The sequence below is a fragment of the Trichophyton benhamiae genome (assembly GCF_000151125.1).
Source record: "Trichophyton benhamiae CBS 112371 chromosome Unknown Abenha-G-c-321f20.f1, whole genome shotgun sequence".
Taxonomy (NCBI): Eukaryota; Fungi; Ascomycota; class Eurotiomycetes; order Onygenales; family Arthrodermataceae; genus Trichophyton; species Trichophyton benhamiae.
Genome location: NW_003315088.1, coordinates 232409 through 247743, shown reverse-complemented (window position 1 = coordinate 247743; position 15335 = coordinate 232409). Strand labels below are relative to the sequence as shown.

At 50.4% G+C, this 15335-nt stretch overlaps 6 protein-coding genes across 6 annotated transcripts; 3 read left to right on the top strand and 3 right to left on the bottom strand.

Moving 5' to 3' along the window:
• Nucleotides 1–176: 176 nt before the first annotated feature.
• Nucleotides 177–2383, top strand: ARB_02331 (uncharacterized protein; the record flags this gene model as incomplete). Its single annotated transcript, XM_003011435.1, has 3 exons — nucleotides 177–786; nucleotides 842–1110; nucleotides 1166–2383. 3 exons carry the CDS (start codon nucleotides 177–179, stop codon nucleotides 2381–2383), a joined length of 2097 nt encoding a protein of 698 aa, XP_003011481.1.
• Nucleotides 2384–2973: 590 nt separating this feature from the next.
• ARB_02330 (uncharacterized protein) lies at nucleotides 2974–4671 on the top strand (the record flags this gene model as incomplete). Its single annotated transcript, XM_003011434.1, has 4 exons — nucleotides 2974–3198; nucleotides 3259–4288; nucleotides 4336–4483; nucleotides 4512–4671. 4 exons carry the CDS (start codon nucleotides 2974–2976, stop codon nucleotides 4669–4671), a joined length of 1563 nt encoding a protein of 520 aa, XP_003011480.1.
• Nucleotides 4672–4808: 137 nt separating this feature from the next.
• Nucleotides 4809–6578, top strand: ARB_02329 (uncharacterized protein; the record flags this gene model as incomplete). The annotated part of the gene is made up of 6 exons (XM_003011433.1): nucleotides 4809–4881; nucleotides 5020–5073; nucleotides 5155–5441; nucleotides 5477–5539; nucleotides 5594–6418; nucleotides 6483–6578. 6 exons carry the CDS (start codon nucleotides 4809–4811, stop codon nucleotides 6576–6578), a joined length of 1398 nt encoding a protein of 465 aa, XP_003011479.1.
• Nucleotides 6579–7958: 1380 nt separating this feature from the next.
• On the bottom strand, nucleotides 7959–8682 carry ARB_02328 (uncharacterized protein; the record flags this gene model as incomplete). The annotated part of the gene is made up of 3 exons (XM_003011432.1): nucleotides 7959–8148; nucleotides 8245–8538; nucleotides 8639–8682. The coding sequence occupies 3 exons, from the start codon at nucleotides 8680–8682 to the stop codon at nucleotides 7959–7961; spliced, it is 528 nt and encodes a 175-aa protein (XP_003011478.1).
• A 155-nt stretch (nucleotides 8683–8837) lies between these two features.
• ARB_02327 (zinc-binding oxidoreductase, putative) lies at nucleotides 8838–12456 on the bottom strand (the record flags this gene model as incomplete). The annotated part of the gene is made up of 7 exons (XM_003011431.1): nucleotides 8838–10099; nucleotides 10286–10364; nucleotides 10452–10964; nucleotides 11021–11658; nucleotides 11731–11827; nucleotides 11887–12170; nucleotides 12243–12456. The coding sequence occupies 7 exons, from the start codon at nucleotides 12454–12456 to the stop codon at nucleotides 8838–8840; spliced, it is 3087 nt and encodes a 1028-aa protein (XP_003011477.1).
• An 866-nt stretch (nucleotides 12457–13322) lies between these two features.
• Nucleotides 13323–14520, bottom strand: ARB_02326 (uncharacterized protein; the record flags this gene model as incomplete). Its single annotated transcript, XM_003011430.1, has 3 exons — nucleotides 13323–13997; nucleotides 14090–14172; nucleotides 14298–14520. The coding sequence occupies 3 exons, from the start codon at nucleotides 14518–14520 to the stop codon at nucleotides 13323–13325; spliced, it is 981 nt and encodes a 326-aa protein (XP_003011476.1).
• Between the last annotated feature and the right edge of the window lie 815 nt (nucleotides 14521–15335).

Below are 15335 nucleotides of genomic sequence, written 5' to 3'. Positions count from 1 at the left end.
GGTCGACCTGTTCTTCCGCGAAGTGCACCCCCGCGGCTCATGGAAAGTCCCCAAGCGAGGGCCGGTGATTCTCGTCGCTGCTCCCCATGCCAATCAAGTACGTCCTTTACTTTGTTCTGTTATTCTATGCTGTTGTGTTGTGCTGTTATGCTGCATTGCATGCGTTGGTACTAATAATGTCTGCACAGTTCGTGGACTCCCTCATCCTGATGCGGGTAATGCGCATGGAACTTCACCGTCGAATCGCCTTCCTGATCGCCCAGAAATCATTCAAACGCCGTTTTGTAGGCTTGCTCGCTCGCTTCACGGGCTCAGTCCCTGTTACGCGAGCAATGGACAACCTGAAGCCGGGCAAGGGAACTATCTATCTACCGGACCCCATCAACAACCCGACCTTGCTACGCGGCCACGGCACAGACTTTACTTCTTCGGCATTTGAAGTTGGCGGGACTATCTCGTTGCCCTCGGTTGGTGGACGGTCAAGCAGTACGGATATCGGCGAGATCAAGGGACCCGAGGAAATCATATTGAAGAAGCCGTTCAAGACCCAGCAGGCCCTGCAGCAGTTGACGGGGCGCGACGACGTGGATGAAGACGGCAACTTTACGGGGGGTGCGGACGTTAAGAGTCCAGCTGAGTTTCAGGGCTCGAAGTTCAAGGTTGCGCCGCACGTTGACCAGACGCAGGTGTATAATGCTGTCTTTGATACGCTCAATCAGGGAGGCTGTATTGGCATCTTCCCGGAGGGCGGAAGTCATGATCGTCCGGATCTCTTGCCATTGAAAGGTATGTCCTTGTTAACTTACTATTGATTTGTTGGATATAGTGCTAATGTTTGTAGCTGGCGTTGCGTTGATGGCCCTTGGAGCTGTGGCTGCCAACCCTGACTGCGATGTGACCATTATACCCTGTGGAATGAACTATTTCCATGCCCACAAGTTCCGGTCTCGGGCGGTCATTGAATTTGGAAACCCGGTCAAGGTGCCGCCGGAGCTGGTCAAGATGTACAAGGAGGGCCAGAAGCGAGAGTCTGTAGGCACCCTGTTGGACACGATATACCAGGCCCTAGTCACCGTTACCGTCACATCTCCTGACTACGAATCTCTTATGGTATGTTGAACCAATTTTATTACTACTGTGTGCCTAAACTAAAACAGGTATCTAGGTCATCCAAGCTGCGAGACGGCTGTACAATCCTACAGGGAAGAAACTACCGCTGCCAATGGTTGTCGAGCTCAACCGTCGTCTGGCCAAAGGGTACGCCCACTACAAGGACGACCCCCGGATTATCAGCCTGAAAAAATCAGTGCTGGACTACAACAAGCAGCTCCGCATCCTGGGCATCCGAGACCACCAGGTCCAGTATGCCAAATTCTCCTTCTTCAAAGTGGTGGCCACTCTCATCTACCGCCTGGGCAAGCTGGCAGTCATGGCCATCGGCACTCTTCCCGGCTTCGTCCTCTTCCTGCCCGTCTTCGTGGCCACCAAGATCATCTCTATCAGAAAGTCGCGAGAGGCACTGGCAGCGTCCAGCGTCAAGATCCAGGGCCGCGACGTAATGGCTACCTGGAAGCTGCTCGTGGCCCTCGCCTTTGCACCGCTGCTCTATACCTTCTACACCGTCCTGCTCACCTACTGGACCTACAGCCACCGGGTCTGGGGTTACGTCCCTGACTGGGTGCCCCTCTGGACCATCATCCCCTTCGGCTTCTGGATCTTCCCATCCATCACCTTTGCCGCTCTCCGCATCGGAGAAATAGGCATGGACATTCTCAAATCGCTCCGTCCACTGGTCCTATCTCTCAACCCCAGCTCAGCAAACACCCTCGTCAGGCTCCGAGAACGCCGAGCCGAGCTCTCCATCCAAGTAACCGACCTTATCAACACCCTGGGACCCGAGATGTTCCCTGACTTCGACTCCTCGCGTGTGGTCTCCAACCCCTTCAAGGACACCATTTTCCGCGAGAGCCTGCCCTCTTCTTCCCTGGAGTCTCTCGAAGAAAACGAGACAGACGAACCGCTCGACGACTACGGCCGTCCACGCATCATCCACCGCTCCCACACCGAATCCTCCATGCAGGACCAGCTGCCTCGCAATGAATCCTTCCACGACCTCGCCAGCTTCGGCTTCTTCTCTACTCGCCCGTCCAGTCGCAGTCGCAGCCGTAGCAGCTCCAACGGCGGCCTGATCGGCTCCTCTGGCTTCCCGCTCAAGGAGTTCAGCACACTGGACTCGAAGGAGAGCTTCGACGAGGTGAGCAAGCGGATCCGGGGCGCCATGCGGGAGCGAGGTCGTCAGCGCCGCCGCAAGAGCGAGGACTCGAACATGTGGGAGGCTTCGGACTCTGAGTCCCAGACTCCAGAGAACCGCAAGGACGTCTAGTCTCTCTCTCTCTCTCTCTCTCTCTCTCTCTCGCCTATAACCAGCCGTCTATATGAGCAGACTAAAAGCAAAAGGGGTGGTCTTTCAGTGTTTGGATGATCTTACGACGATGTTCAGGGTCCAGCAGGCGTTCTGTATCTATCTATATCATTTACTCTTCTTCTCTATTCTCTATTTACTCTTCCTCTACTCTGTCTTCTACTGTCTTCTGCTGCCTATGTATGTACAAGGTCAGGGGCGCTTCGAGTCTTTCGCTCTTCCGAGACAAAAACAAACAAAAACAGGCTTAAAAGGCAAAAAAGCGGCAAAGCCACGAAGTCTGACTCTCGCGTCTACGTCACTCTCTCGTCTTCGTTTTTTTTTTTTTTTTTTTCTTAAAGCAAAACAAAAGGCATTCTATTTATCCTACGTTTATTTTAATACTTTGCAATAGTTGAATATTCTCGTCCATCGTTTGACTCTCGTCCTTTTTACCTAATTATCGCTGCGCTGGTGGGCAGCATCGCAGAGAAGAAAGAAACCACCCGGGGCTTCCGGCCACCTTGTCTACGCTCTTTTACTCCTTTTACGCCCTACGAAATATCTCCGCGATGGCTTCGTCGATGCATCTGTCGAGGATACGGAAATGGCTGGCTTCGTCTCCGCCCGTCGAGGGTGCTATATACTACCTGCGAGAGCTGTTGATCGGCGCGCTGCGACAGGGCCCTATTCCACAGCATGTCGCCTTCGTGATGGACGGGAACAGGCGGTTTGCCCGCAACCAGGGCATCGAGCGGGTGGAGGGACACAATCTGGGCTTCGAGGCGCTGGCAAAGGTATTCTTTTGCTCTTTACTCGTTATTTAATTGTAAAGAGTGCATGGCTAACGGGCGCAGATTCTAGAAGTGTGCTATAGCTCCGGCATCAAGGTGGTGACGATATACGCCTTCAGCATCGAGAACTTCAAGCGGTCCAAGTACGAGGTCGATGCGCTGATGGAGATGGCGAAGCTGAAGCTGCTGCAGCTGTCGGAGCACGGCGAGCTGCTGGAGAGATACGGAGCGAGCGTGCGGGTGCTGGGCCGACGAGACCAGATACGCCCGGATGTGCTGGAAGCCGTGGACAGGACGGTCGAGCTGACCAGCGGCAACGGAGACGCCATTCTCAACATCTGTTTCCCCTACACCTCGAGAGACGAGATTACCTCTGCGGTCCGCAACACGGTGATGGAGTACAGCACGCCGCTGGACAGGACCCAGCTTCCGGCAGTCAATTCGCCGCGTCGACCGTTCTCTGAGAAGCGGATTGTCGAGAATATACGTGAGCATACGCCCAGTGCAGACCCGCGCGAGTCGCTGTCCAACGGAAGCAATAGTCCCGTCACTACGTCTTCGGCCAACGAGACGGCATCAGACTCCAACTCGTCTCTGTCCTCGGCCACGACGCTGCACCATGTAGCCTGCGGAGAGACGAACGGGAGCAGCGGGACAGGCAAACAGCAGCAGCAGCAGCACAACCATGAACGTCAACATCGGCATCACCACCATCATCATCAGCATGCCACTGCGTCGCCGGAGCTGTATACCTCGTATCCGCCCAACAGCGACCAGCTGCTGTTTCACTCGCCCGAGACGATCACCACGCAGACGCTCAGCGACCATATGCTCACCGCTGGCTGTCCGCCGCTGGACATCCTGATCCGCACCTCGGGCGTCGAGCGTCTCAGCGACTTCATGCTCTGGCAGTGCCACCAGGACACCCAGATTGTGTTTCTGGACACGCTGTGGCCGGCCTTTAGCCTGTGGGAGTTCCTGCCGGTGATCTGGGACTGGCAGCGCAGGATCAGGAAGACCGGCTCGAGACGAGAGCTCGAGTTCGACTTTCCCAGCGCATACAACTCGGATTCAGAGCGGATGAACGCTGACAGTCCGTGGCTGACGGAGGACGATGATATCAAATTCAAGTCTCTATAGATTCTTCCACCCTGCATATACCCCTGCGTCTACCTTGTACCTTCTACCTCCTGACCTCTGCCTATACCTATACCTATATCTACGCCTTCTTCTCCTTCTCTACCTACTGTCTCTTACTGTATAATAGTAATGAAATCCGCATAGACGAGTTCGTACAGCCACCGCAACACCAGTAGACCCGAGCCAGTTGGGCAGCAAGATCTTCATCCGCCTCGAGTAATAGGCCATATCAAACAACAAGCAGCAGCAGCATCATCATCATCAGCAGAAGAAGAAGAAGAAGAAGCAAAGATGAAGCCGGCCTTTGACCGACTAAATGACTTGCTTGCTGACTAACTCGTAGTTACAAAAGAGACATAAAACTGCACAAAGTCGATTCTTCGTCTTCGACTTTTCGACTTCTTCTTCCTCTCCATCACCGCTTCTGCTGCTTCACCACCGTCTGTCTCCGTCATAAACAGCCTGTCGATACCATGTCTTCCTCAATTGAAGGTCGTAAAGTGCTTCTGTATGTCTCTCCTGCGGCCTCCTCCCTGCTGCCCCTCCGTTATCGGTAGCTAGCTTGACTGACTCACGATAACAGGCTTGGAAGCGGCTTCGGTTAGTCGAGCGGCCTCAGATACAACGACAAGAGAGAGCGTCTGGACGGATGAATTGGCTGATATTCTTACCTTTGTTTGACAGTCACTAAGCCTACCATTGACGAGCTAAGCAAGGCCGGCGTCCTCCTGACTGTTGGTGGGTGATATCTTCCCCCGCGGTGCCTCTATATAAAATATACACGACTCAAGACCACCAGCTAACGACGGGATGAAACAGCCTGCCGTACCCTCGAGAGCGCCCAGCAGCTCTGCAAGGGCATCAAGAACACCAACGCCATCTCCCTGGACGTCAATGACTCTGCTGCCCTGGACGCCGAGCTGGCCAAGGTCGAGCTGGTCATCTCCCTCATCCCATACATCCATCACGCTACCGTCATCAAGGGAGCTATCCGCACCAAGAAAAATGTAGTCACTACCTCTTACGTCTCACCAGCCATGATGGAGCTGCAGGAGGATGCTAAGAAGGCCGGCATCACAGTCATGAACGAGATCGGTCTTGATCCTGTATGTCTAGCATATTCACTCCATATACCCTATAGATCCTGATATTAACCTACGTCCAGGGAATTGATCACTTGTATGCCGTCAAGACCATCTCAGAGGTACGTCTACCCAAAGTACTCATGCATAAACAACATCCAACTGACCTGCCGTAGGTCCATGAAGCCGGTGGCAAGGTCACATCCTTCCTGTCCTACTGTGGTGGTCTGCCCGCCCCAGAATGCTCCGACAACCCACTCGGCTACAAATTCTCCTGGTCCAGCAGAGGCATGCTTCTCGCCCTCCGCAATGATGCAAAGTACTATGAAGACGGCAAGATCGTCTCCATCCCCGGTCCCGAGCTCATGGGCACAGCAAAGCCATACTTCATCTACCCGGGTTTCGCCTTCGTTGCTTACGCCAACCGCGACTCAACCCCTTACAAGGAACGCTACCAGATGCCCGAGGCCCAGACCATTGTCCGTGGCACTCTTCGCTTCCAGGGCTTCCCGCAGATGATCCGCACCCTGGTTGATCTAGGTTTCCTCAAGGAGGACGAGAAGGAGTTCATGAAGACGCCTATTCCATGGAAGGAGGCCATGAAGCAGCTTCTCGGCGCCACTTCGTCGGACGAGAAGGATCTGCAGTGGGCCATCTCCTCCAAGACCAAGTTCGCGGATAACGAGGAGAAGGACCGTATCATGGCTGCGCTGCGATGGATTGGTGTTTTCTCCGATGAGAAGATCACGCCTCGCAATAACCCGCTTGATACCCTTTGTGCTACCCTCGAGCAGAAGATGCAGTACGGTCCCGGCGAGAGGGATATGGTCATGTTGCAGCATCGATTCGAGATCGAGAACAAGGATGGTTCCAAGGAGACTCGTACCAGCACCTTGTGCGACTATGGTGATCCAAACGGTTACTCGGCCATGGCTAAGCTCGTCGGTATCCCTTGTGCCGTTGCTGTCAGACAGGTTCTTGACGGCACTCTTAGCGAGAAGGTATGTCGCTTATCCTAACCCCCTAACTTCAATCTTTTTGTGAGCCATTCTAACCTTTGAATAGGGTATCCTTGCTCCCATGAACATGAAGATCTGCGGGCCCTTGATCAAGGCTTTGAAGGAGGAGTACGGTATCGAGATGATCGAGAAGACTCTCTAAGTCAATCTCTCATCTACCTTAGTTAATGACTACGGCTTTTGTTGTTTTTTTCTTAATGAAAAAGAGCATGTTTATACGGCATGGAAACGGAAATGGTTTGGGAGGTTCCTAACTAAAAGTACATTCGATCGCTCCATATGCTCATAACTTACGGAGATACATGCATGTTATCCTAAACTCCATCGATAATAGAAGATCAATCATGATACTTCCATATCACTTTCTCCTTTCTCTGTAAACTCCCCTGGGCCCATGGGGTCTCTCTCAATCAAATGTCTCTCTCCTCCATGGGCCATCAACCCTCAAATCGAGTCTTGGGTTTATTCCCACCCACCCGCCAACCCAAGACTCTTCTCTCCAGCCTAACTCTCTAAATCCCTGAAGCCCTCCTATCCTCTCAACCCTCAATCCTTTGTCCCTGGGAGCCCATCGACGAGTCAATCGAGTTCGGTATCGGTTCGTAATCGTTTCCTCGCAGACCGCCCTCTGCCTCTTTCCAAGCCAATCCATATCAGCCATCCTCCATGTCAATCACTCCAACTCAACCATCAACCATCAGCTATCAATCATGTAAATCGCCCATGTCAATTCCCCCAATGATCCAATACCAGCCATCTCATACCAATCACACATCCGTCACCTCATGTCAAGCCTCCATGTCAATCATTCCAAGACAATCACCATGGGTCAAAACCCCCTGTCACCAAGTTCAATCAACCATCAACTTCATGTCTCATGCCAATGCTCTCTCCTTGACCTTGCCCAAGTCTCATTCAGTCACCAGCGAATCCTCAGAATGCTCCAGCACCATATATTCAATCCTCCATGGGGTACGTCCTTTCCAAATCCGCCTCCACGCAGCTGTCCCTTGACCCCCTTTCCAAGATGCTGCCCCGTCTTCCAAGGCCATAGCTTTCTTTCAGCTCCAGTTCACTCCTCAAATCAACCATCAACCTAGTTCCGATTTTTTCCCTTAGTAACCAGCCAGTCCCAATCCAACCCTTTCAAGCCCCCATTCCAACTCTCATCCCATACCCAAAGTCCAATCCAATCCAGTCCAGTCCAGTCCCTTTCCAACCACTTTCCAACTGCACCCCAGCCCACCCCAGTAACCTTCCAACCAACCCCCCAAATCTAGCTAAGTCTTCTCTCCAATTGAGTTCCCATTTTCTCTTCCAATCACTCTCAATGCTCGTTGCCTTTATCCAAATAGCAACCATCAGACACAGGGTATCAATCACCAATCTTTACGAAAGCTCCAGTCTCTCACCTCACTATCCTATCTATCCAATCTTTTTTTTTTTTTTTTTTTTTCCTTTTTTTTTTTTCAAAGGGGTTTTCTTTTTCTTTTATTTTTTTCTTTTTTCTTCTTTTTTTCCTTCACATCTTTATTTTATGATTTTGCAACTTGTTCTTTGCCTTTTTGGGTTTTGACTGTTGGATTTCCATTTTGATTTTGGATTTATATTTTTTTCTTTTTTCTTTTCTTTTCTTTTCTTTTCTTTCTTTTTTTTTTTCCGGGTTGGCGGGGGTTGGTTGGTTGGTTGGTTTCCAGTCACCACTCTCCAATCTTCAATCATCAAATATCAATCACCAATCTTCACTCAGTCCTCAGTCACCAGTCTCTCTGCCATCTCTCACCTCTTCACCATATCTATCTAATCACTTCTTTTTGGTCTTTTCTGACCTTTGTTTTTTGAATTTTTTTTTGTCTTTTTTAACCTTTTTTTGGTCTTTGTTGTTTGTTTCTTGTATTGGTGTTTGTTTTTGTTTTTGTTTCTGGATTTTGGATTTTGGGTTTTGGTTTTTTGGTTTGTTTGGTTTGGTTTTGTCTTTTTTTTGATTTTGATTTTGATTTTGATTTTGACTTTGACTTTGACTTTTTTTTCTTTTCCTTTCTTTCTTTTTTTTTTTTTTTTTTAGGTTGTTGTTGTTGACCTTTGCAAAGCTTTGATGGATGCTTTGTATGGCTTATTAGCAGATTGTTGGCTTGTGGTTTGAGGTATCAACTTCAACATCAAGTCGTCGTTCAGTAAGCCTCAGCCAGGTCGTATTTTCACATCTCTTTATCAACTCGTTTCTCTTCAGTGCCCTTTGTCCTCATCCTCCTTTCCGCCGCACCCCCGTCTTTCTCACCACCAGGTAATCGTATTCGTCGTCGTATCGTATGCGGTTGGACTCGTCGATGGGCTCCTTTCACTCTTCCATCCCAAGCACCAAACACTCTCCCCCTGAACCACTTTTTTCATCACGGAGCCCCTAAAGCACCTTCAACACCACTTTGCCCCTGACACGTCGGCTTTCCACTTTGTCTGTAGCCTCCTGAAATTGCTCCAATGGGTAGACGCTGTCCATCAAGAAAGAACATTTACCTTGCTCCACCAACTCCGTAACCTTCTGCAACTGATCACCCCTGGGCTCCATGATGAAAAAGTGGCTCTTCACGTCCTTCACCTCAAGCCCAGCTGGCTTCTCCTGTTCCGGATATCCAACCATGCTGATCAGCACACCACCATCCTTGACACAGCCCCAAGCATCGGCCAGGCTCTTTCCTCCAAAGCAGTCGATTACCAAATCAGCCTTTCGTCCTTGTTTCTCTGCTGCCCACGCGGTCAATGAGGTTGTCTTGTAGTTGACGGCGTCCGTGGCTCCCATTGACTTGACAAAGTCTTCGTTTCCATCACCACACGTTCCAATTACAGCGTCGAACCCGGCAATCCTTGCAAATTGCAAAATCCACATCCCGACTGCCCCCGACGCCGCGGTGACAGCAACTCTCTTCCCTTTCACTCTCTCGTCCTCTGGCCCCTCCCACAAGCCAGATTGGTCGAAAAGTGCCTGCCAGGCGGTAAGGGCGGACAGAGGCACGGTGGCGGCTTCTTCCCAGGTCAGATTCTTTGGTTTGCGTGCCAATTCGGAGGTAAGTGCGATTGTGTGGTCCCTCGCACCTCCCGCACGCGAATAAGGAATGCGGCAGTAAACATCATCACCTGGCTTGAATGGCGAGGAAGGAGGAGCCAACACGACCGTGCCTGCCACGTCTGGTCCGGGCACCGTTTCCTCCTTGGTAAAAGTGACATAGGTGTGCCAGTAAAGCTCGCCTGCACACAGCGCGGTGGCGTGCACGCGGATGAGATGCTCGCCCTCGTCGAAGTTGGGGGCGGGCGTTGGACGCGTCTGCAGCGTCAGCGTCGTTGCCGGCACGTCCTGGTTGACTGAGCGTCCAGTCTTGGGAACAGAGGTAACTGAAGCCATATCTTGGGTATATTGGTATTTTTTTTCTGGCTTTTCTTCGTAGGGTATCAGTGCTGGTTGTCGGTTCTGTCGTAGAAGCGTAGAGGAAAACCTGTGAGGAGATGAGTTAACAGATGAAACTGAACAATGAAAGATGGGGGGGGAGGAGAGAGGAGGCAAGAAGGCCTTTTTATAGTCACTGTCTGCTCTTCTAGCAGCCCCTGTCGTCTCGCTAAGCGGATGGGGGAATACGAGCTCCAAGCTCTGCGCGTGCGTGGTGGTGTTGGCTGTGAGAGGAGGAGGAGGAGGACAAGGGCGTGGCTGGCGAGGAATCTAGATATCTGATGTCCGTGCTTGCTTTTTTTAAGTTTAAAGTTAAAAAAAAGAAGGTTCGACTCTCGGACCAACAGGATATTACATAATCATAATCCCGAGTCCGGCGAGTCGGAGTTTAATAGAGCGCGGCTAACTACCTAGCTTTTGGCTGTAGATCGGGATGTCGGGGTTGAGGGAGGATGTGTAGAATAGGATATTGATTTGATAAAAGGCTATCTATCGCCAGGTGTCTCTCTTAATCGCTCCCGAGACGCCGCAGGTCTGAGGTACAGTGTACTTCCGATTCGGATCCTGCTCCCACACCACCTCTCCTCCTCTCTTGCGGATGAACTTGTACTCGAAAGCCACGGCAGTCGGAAGCTCAATGTCAACATACCATTGGTGACAGTTGTCTGCATATATGTCGGCGTTGAGCGGAACAGCCTTCTTGACGTCCCACGAGCCTAGCTCTGGGATAGATCCAACCAGGAAGACGTCTTCGCCCACCTGTGTCGTAGCGAGCAGTCTGAAGCGGACATTATTCTTTGTCGGCAAAGCCGTAGGGCAAGGCGACGGCTGAGCAGTGGGGGTGAGGTTCGGTGGCCAATGGGTTATAGTAGCCGTTTGGTATGGCCCGGTTGCCGATGATGGCACACAAGTAGATGGGATATCTCGGGCGTTCTTCTCTCCCCAGGAAGCCGGAACGACGGAGTTGCGTCGGGCCATTACGGTTAGATACGATGCATATGACCAGGTGAGATCCGCCACAGACAATGGTGTTCCATTATCTCTGGAAAACTGCTCTGACAGCATTCCTGTGCACGGGGTGTATTTTTTCTAGGATAGGGTCAGCCAACGCCCGCGGAATACCCAGTTCTGGAATAGCAACTTACTGCAACCTCAATATACCCCTCTGCATAAGCCTTCACTGCGGCAATGATATTGCCGAACTCCGGGCTGGAAGACTCGTGTGTCCCTGTCTGCACTTCGGGATATATATCCTTGAAGAAAGGCATGGAAACATCAGTCACCGTGATTTTTCCTATCTTGTTCCATTGATACATGGCATCGTATAGTTGTTCTGCAGCAGCATAAGTAGCTAGATACCATGGGTTTCCATTAAAGTATACGTCTTCGGGATACCTGCCGACGGCCACGGCCTCGCCCTGCTTGATACCACCGTTAATCTTATAGATGGACCGGAAGGAATCTGTGACTGCCTTGTGGTTTGCTAGTGCTCGCGCAGAGCAAGGTTGGAAGGTGGTGTCGTCACATTCTCCTTCGGGGTCAAATGTGTGGATAGAGCCTAGAATAGAGGCTACATCAAGCCCGGAGCGACCTTGACCATAGTTCGACCGGACGGCGGTTCCAGTCCAGTACGATTGCAAGTAGCAGAGTGCTTGGGGTGCCTGAGATTCGCAATGAGGGCAGGTTTCGTCCAATGCACGCGCTATGTTTATACCTTCCACCAAAGCCCGGTGTTGGACGATAGTGGTGAAAAAGGATGGACTATTTACTTCCTCCCATAGATCTGTTGATTGATATCAGCATACATACATACATATACATAAACATATATATAGAGGAATTGAGATGAACGTACCAAAGGCCGTAGTGTTCCAGTGTTCGCTAACATATGAAAGGTCATTTTTGACAACCGGCCAAACAATCGATTTAGCTACATCATAGTAGTCATTTTCCTATGATGGGACGGTGAGAAATAGGCTATCAGTAATAGCAGGAAGTTTGATATCCTTACAAGAAGCCATCTTGCGTATGCAATCAAGGCAGTAGCTCTTAGCGCAGGTCCATCAGCCTGAGGTCGGCCCCAGTCCTCATTATACGGGGTTTCGTCCACTCGATATTTCGGTTCTCCGAGCCCTCCGCTTGACAAACCACCAGAGCGAGTGTTTAACAACTGGATGCGAGCTTGAGATGAGATGTATTCGTGGATTGTCTCCTGTAGAGCGGTATTTCCAGCTGCAAAGGCGTCGGTAATGCACTTAAGCACTAGAGCCGAGTCTCTCGTCCAGGTAAAGAAATCTATTCACATATAGTTATCGAATGTCAGCTGCTATACACCAACTCATGAGAAGCCAAAGGGCAAGGGCATACAGTTTGGATCCTTTTTGCTAGGACTAGCTATAACCAACCCCGGCCTCGTATCCCAGGCATTCGAGCCGTTCAACCCGATGTTATCGAGCAAGCTCTGCAGTGTACCATCGTCCACGGTGTCGAGAGCAGTATCCTCGGATGGCTTAAACCGAACCTGAAAGCCCACAGCAGCCGGTATAACCAGGGAAGACCATAGCAGACTGGTTACCCGCATCGCGAATGTGTTGTTGAAGATGGGATCGAGGTAGACGGCAGCTGTTTTGTCTCTCCCGCCTAACGAATACGTTTGTGCTCCCTCACTACTGCTCAGGCGGGACAGAGCGAGAAACGAAGGTATTCGAGTTCGTGCGAGGTCAAGCAAGAGCTGGCTCGTTTTATAATGCAAGCCGTGCGAGGCGGCAAAGAAGCTCCTGGCAGGCCTGATCCCAACCCGGGATCAGCTTGTCCTGGGTATTATTGTATTATTATCGACAACGACAGCAATGTCCATCACGAGAGCGGGAGCAGAGCGCATGCCACCGGGCCAGTCGCCACTATGGCTGCATCAGAGACATCCAAGGAAGAGACGAAAACAAGGTTGAATCCATGGGCTCAGTTCATGCAGTGCAACATTCACGCATAAACTGATCTGGGGATTCCGTCGAGCATTCACATGCTGGAGCCAGGGTTAGGGCTTGGGCCTGCAGTGCAAAGGGCGTGTTTATGCTGAGAATATATTCGGCTGATACATGGGTTATAGTATTAAGGGCATGCATAGTTATTTGGCTGTGACATATACTGTATGTATTTGATCGGAGTCCTAGTTTACGCTATAGAAATTCGGTTAACGGCGGCCTAAATATAGGTATGCTTGTTTATTTGGAGATGACCCGGTGGGCCAATGCTAAGTTTATCACTAATTAAAAGGACTGGAGAAACTGGAGACTGTGTCTCTATGCATGTATTTCTAGCATCAAACTCATGGGCAACGTGACAACTATACGACTATCAATTAAGCACAACAGGTCATCATAGGATGGTGCCGAACCTGGAAGCCGATCAGTATTATATTCCCCCATGATACCATGCAAAAGAAGTGACTTACCCAAAAGTCTGTTTGATGCTGCGGACGTAATATCCGTCCCAGTTATGCTTAACGACATCTTCCTGTCCAACAGGGACACCATCCCACCTCACGTTCAAAACAGTGACTCCGTCAACATCGTTCTGAACAAATTTAATCTCTTGGGTGCTGTAGTGACCAGCAGGCCACTGAGCCAGTCGCCATTTCTGGACGATAAGGCTGGGTTCCTCAAGTTTAACATATTCACCGTCCACGTTTCCGTCGAATATGCTAAACTGTCCACCAACTTTAGCACCGTCAAACCGACGAGGAGCTCCACGAGTGAAAGCAGCAAGGCGATCAGGGTTGGTAAAGGTGGTGTAAAGCTGCTCGGCGGTAGTACGGAACTCGTCGGAGGCGTTCACGGAGACCGTGTTGACGGCTGATTTTCCGGTAGTGGTAGTGGTGGTCGTGGTGGTCGTGGTGGCAGCGGCCTTTGGTGGCTGGGGAGTGGAAGATTTAAGAGTCGTGGGAGTAGCGAAGCCGCTGGACGGGTTAGAGCCAGGAGCGTGCTGAATGTCCTTTCCGTGCTCATTGATCAGAGCAGGACCAAGCTTGACAAGAGCAGCGCGCAGCTGGGGCACTATTTTTGCGCGAACAAGGTCCTTAACGGGCTGCTTCTTCGCGGTCTCGGAATATATGCTCGTATCAAACTGTTGGAGAAACGGTTGGCTTCCGTTACAAGAACCGGCTATTTTACAACAGGGGGAGGGAATTGCTCGTCCAAACAAAGGGATTCACATACTACGAACTCATCTTCCTCGGTGTCATGGGCGACCTCGGGGATTTTAATCGAACCAGTGACATCCTCATTTTCACTCGTGGTTCCTGAATCAAAGAAAAGATAAACGTTTAGCCAGAGCTCAACCTTGACAAACGGTCGAATTGAATGTATGCATTGCTATCTGAAAAAGCAAGACATGATGGGTAGGTAGGCAGGCATATCCACAAACCTTCATAGTCAAGCTGTAATTTGACATCGAAGAGGGTTATGACTTTTCCTTTCCGCTGGCTGACGTCCACGTCGCCATCCATGCTGACCAGTTTATTTATCTTAGCAGTCACTCCATTCTCCTCAGCGGAAATTCCGACCAAGTTTTCCTCTAGATAGGTTCTGGCCCAGCTAGAGACATCCTTATTCACCCAGTGCCAGTTATTCGGGTTGTGGAGGACCATTTTGAAAATCTTATTGAAACTGTAGAGAGTGTTAGTCCGAGAGAAGTGTACGTCTCCAGATGCTAGTTCTCTTTTTAAGAGTTCTTCTATCTGTAAAAGGCCATGCAATTGTTAGCCAAACGATCCAATGCTGACGATATCAAAGCGGTAATATAAAACGGGATTGAAAGGTCTTCAGATGGGCTTTTTTTTCTAGCCCGGTTAAGCATTCCGCAGCAAACAGAGTACAAATCTTTCTAGGACTGGTGCCAGCTCATGGGTATCATCATAAAACAAGCGATGAATTGGTGGTAGAGATATCACAGGAGGGGCTGGACAACTTACATCAAGCGAACAGCCAAAGAGCCGCAGTCACTGCGCGATGTTATAGCGGTCAGCCAGCTCGAGAAATCAAGAGAGGGAGAGAAAACAGGAGCGAGATTATCACTACGTTGGAGGAGCTAGAAAGCTGTTCTCTTCTTCTCCTTTTATTTTCTTCCAAGTGGATGTTGCTTTGTAGAAAGCTCTAGAAAGAGCAGAAACTAAAGTTGAGATTTTCTTCAGGTTTTATTTTCTGGGTAGGAGAACGATCACGTGATATAGCTTGACCTAGGCAGAGTGGAGGCTTTTTGATAGCAAGGAGTTGATTGATAGGGATGAACTGACGGACGATGATGCATCATAATAATAATAATAATATAGATGAGGAATGAGAGGAGATGGAAGATAGAATGTGACGAGAGGTTGGATACTATGTCTTTTTCAGGAAATTCGGACGGAAGGGGGACTACCAAGCTACCCCTTTCAAACGGGTTATGCAGGAACACCAACTAGGG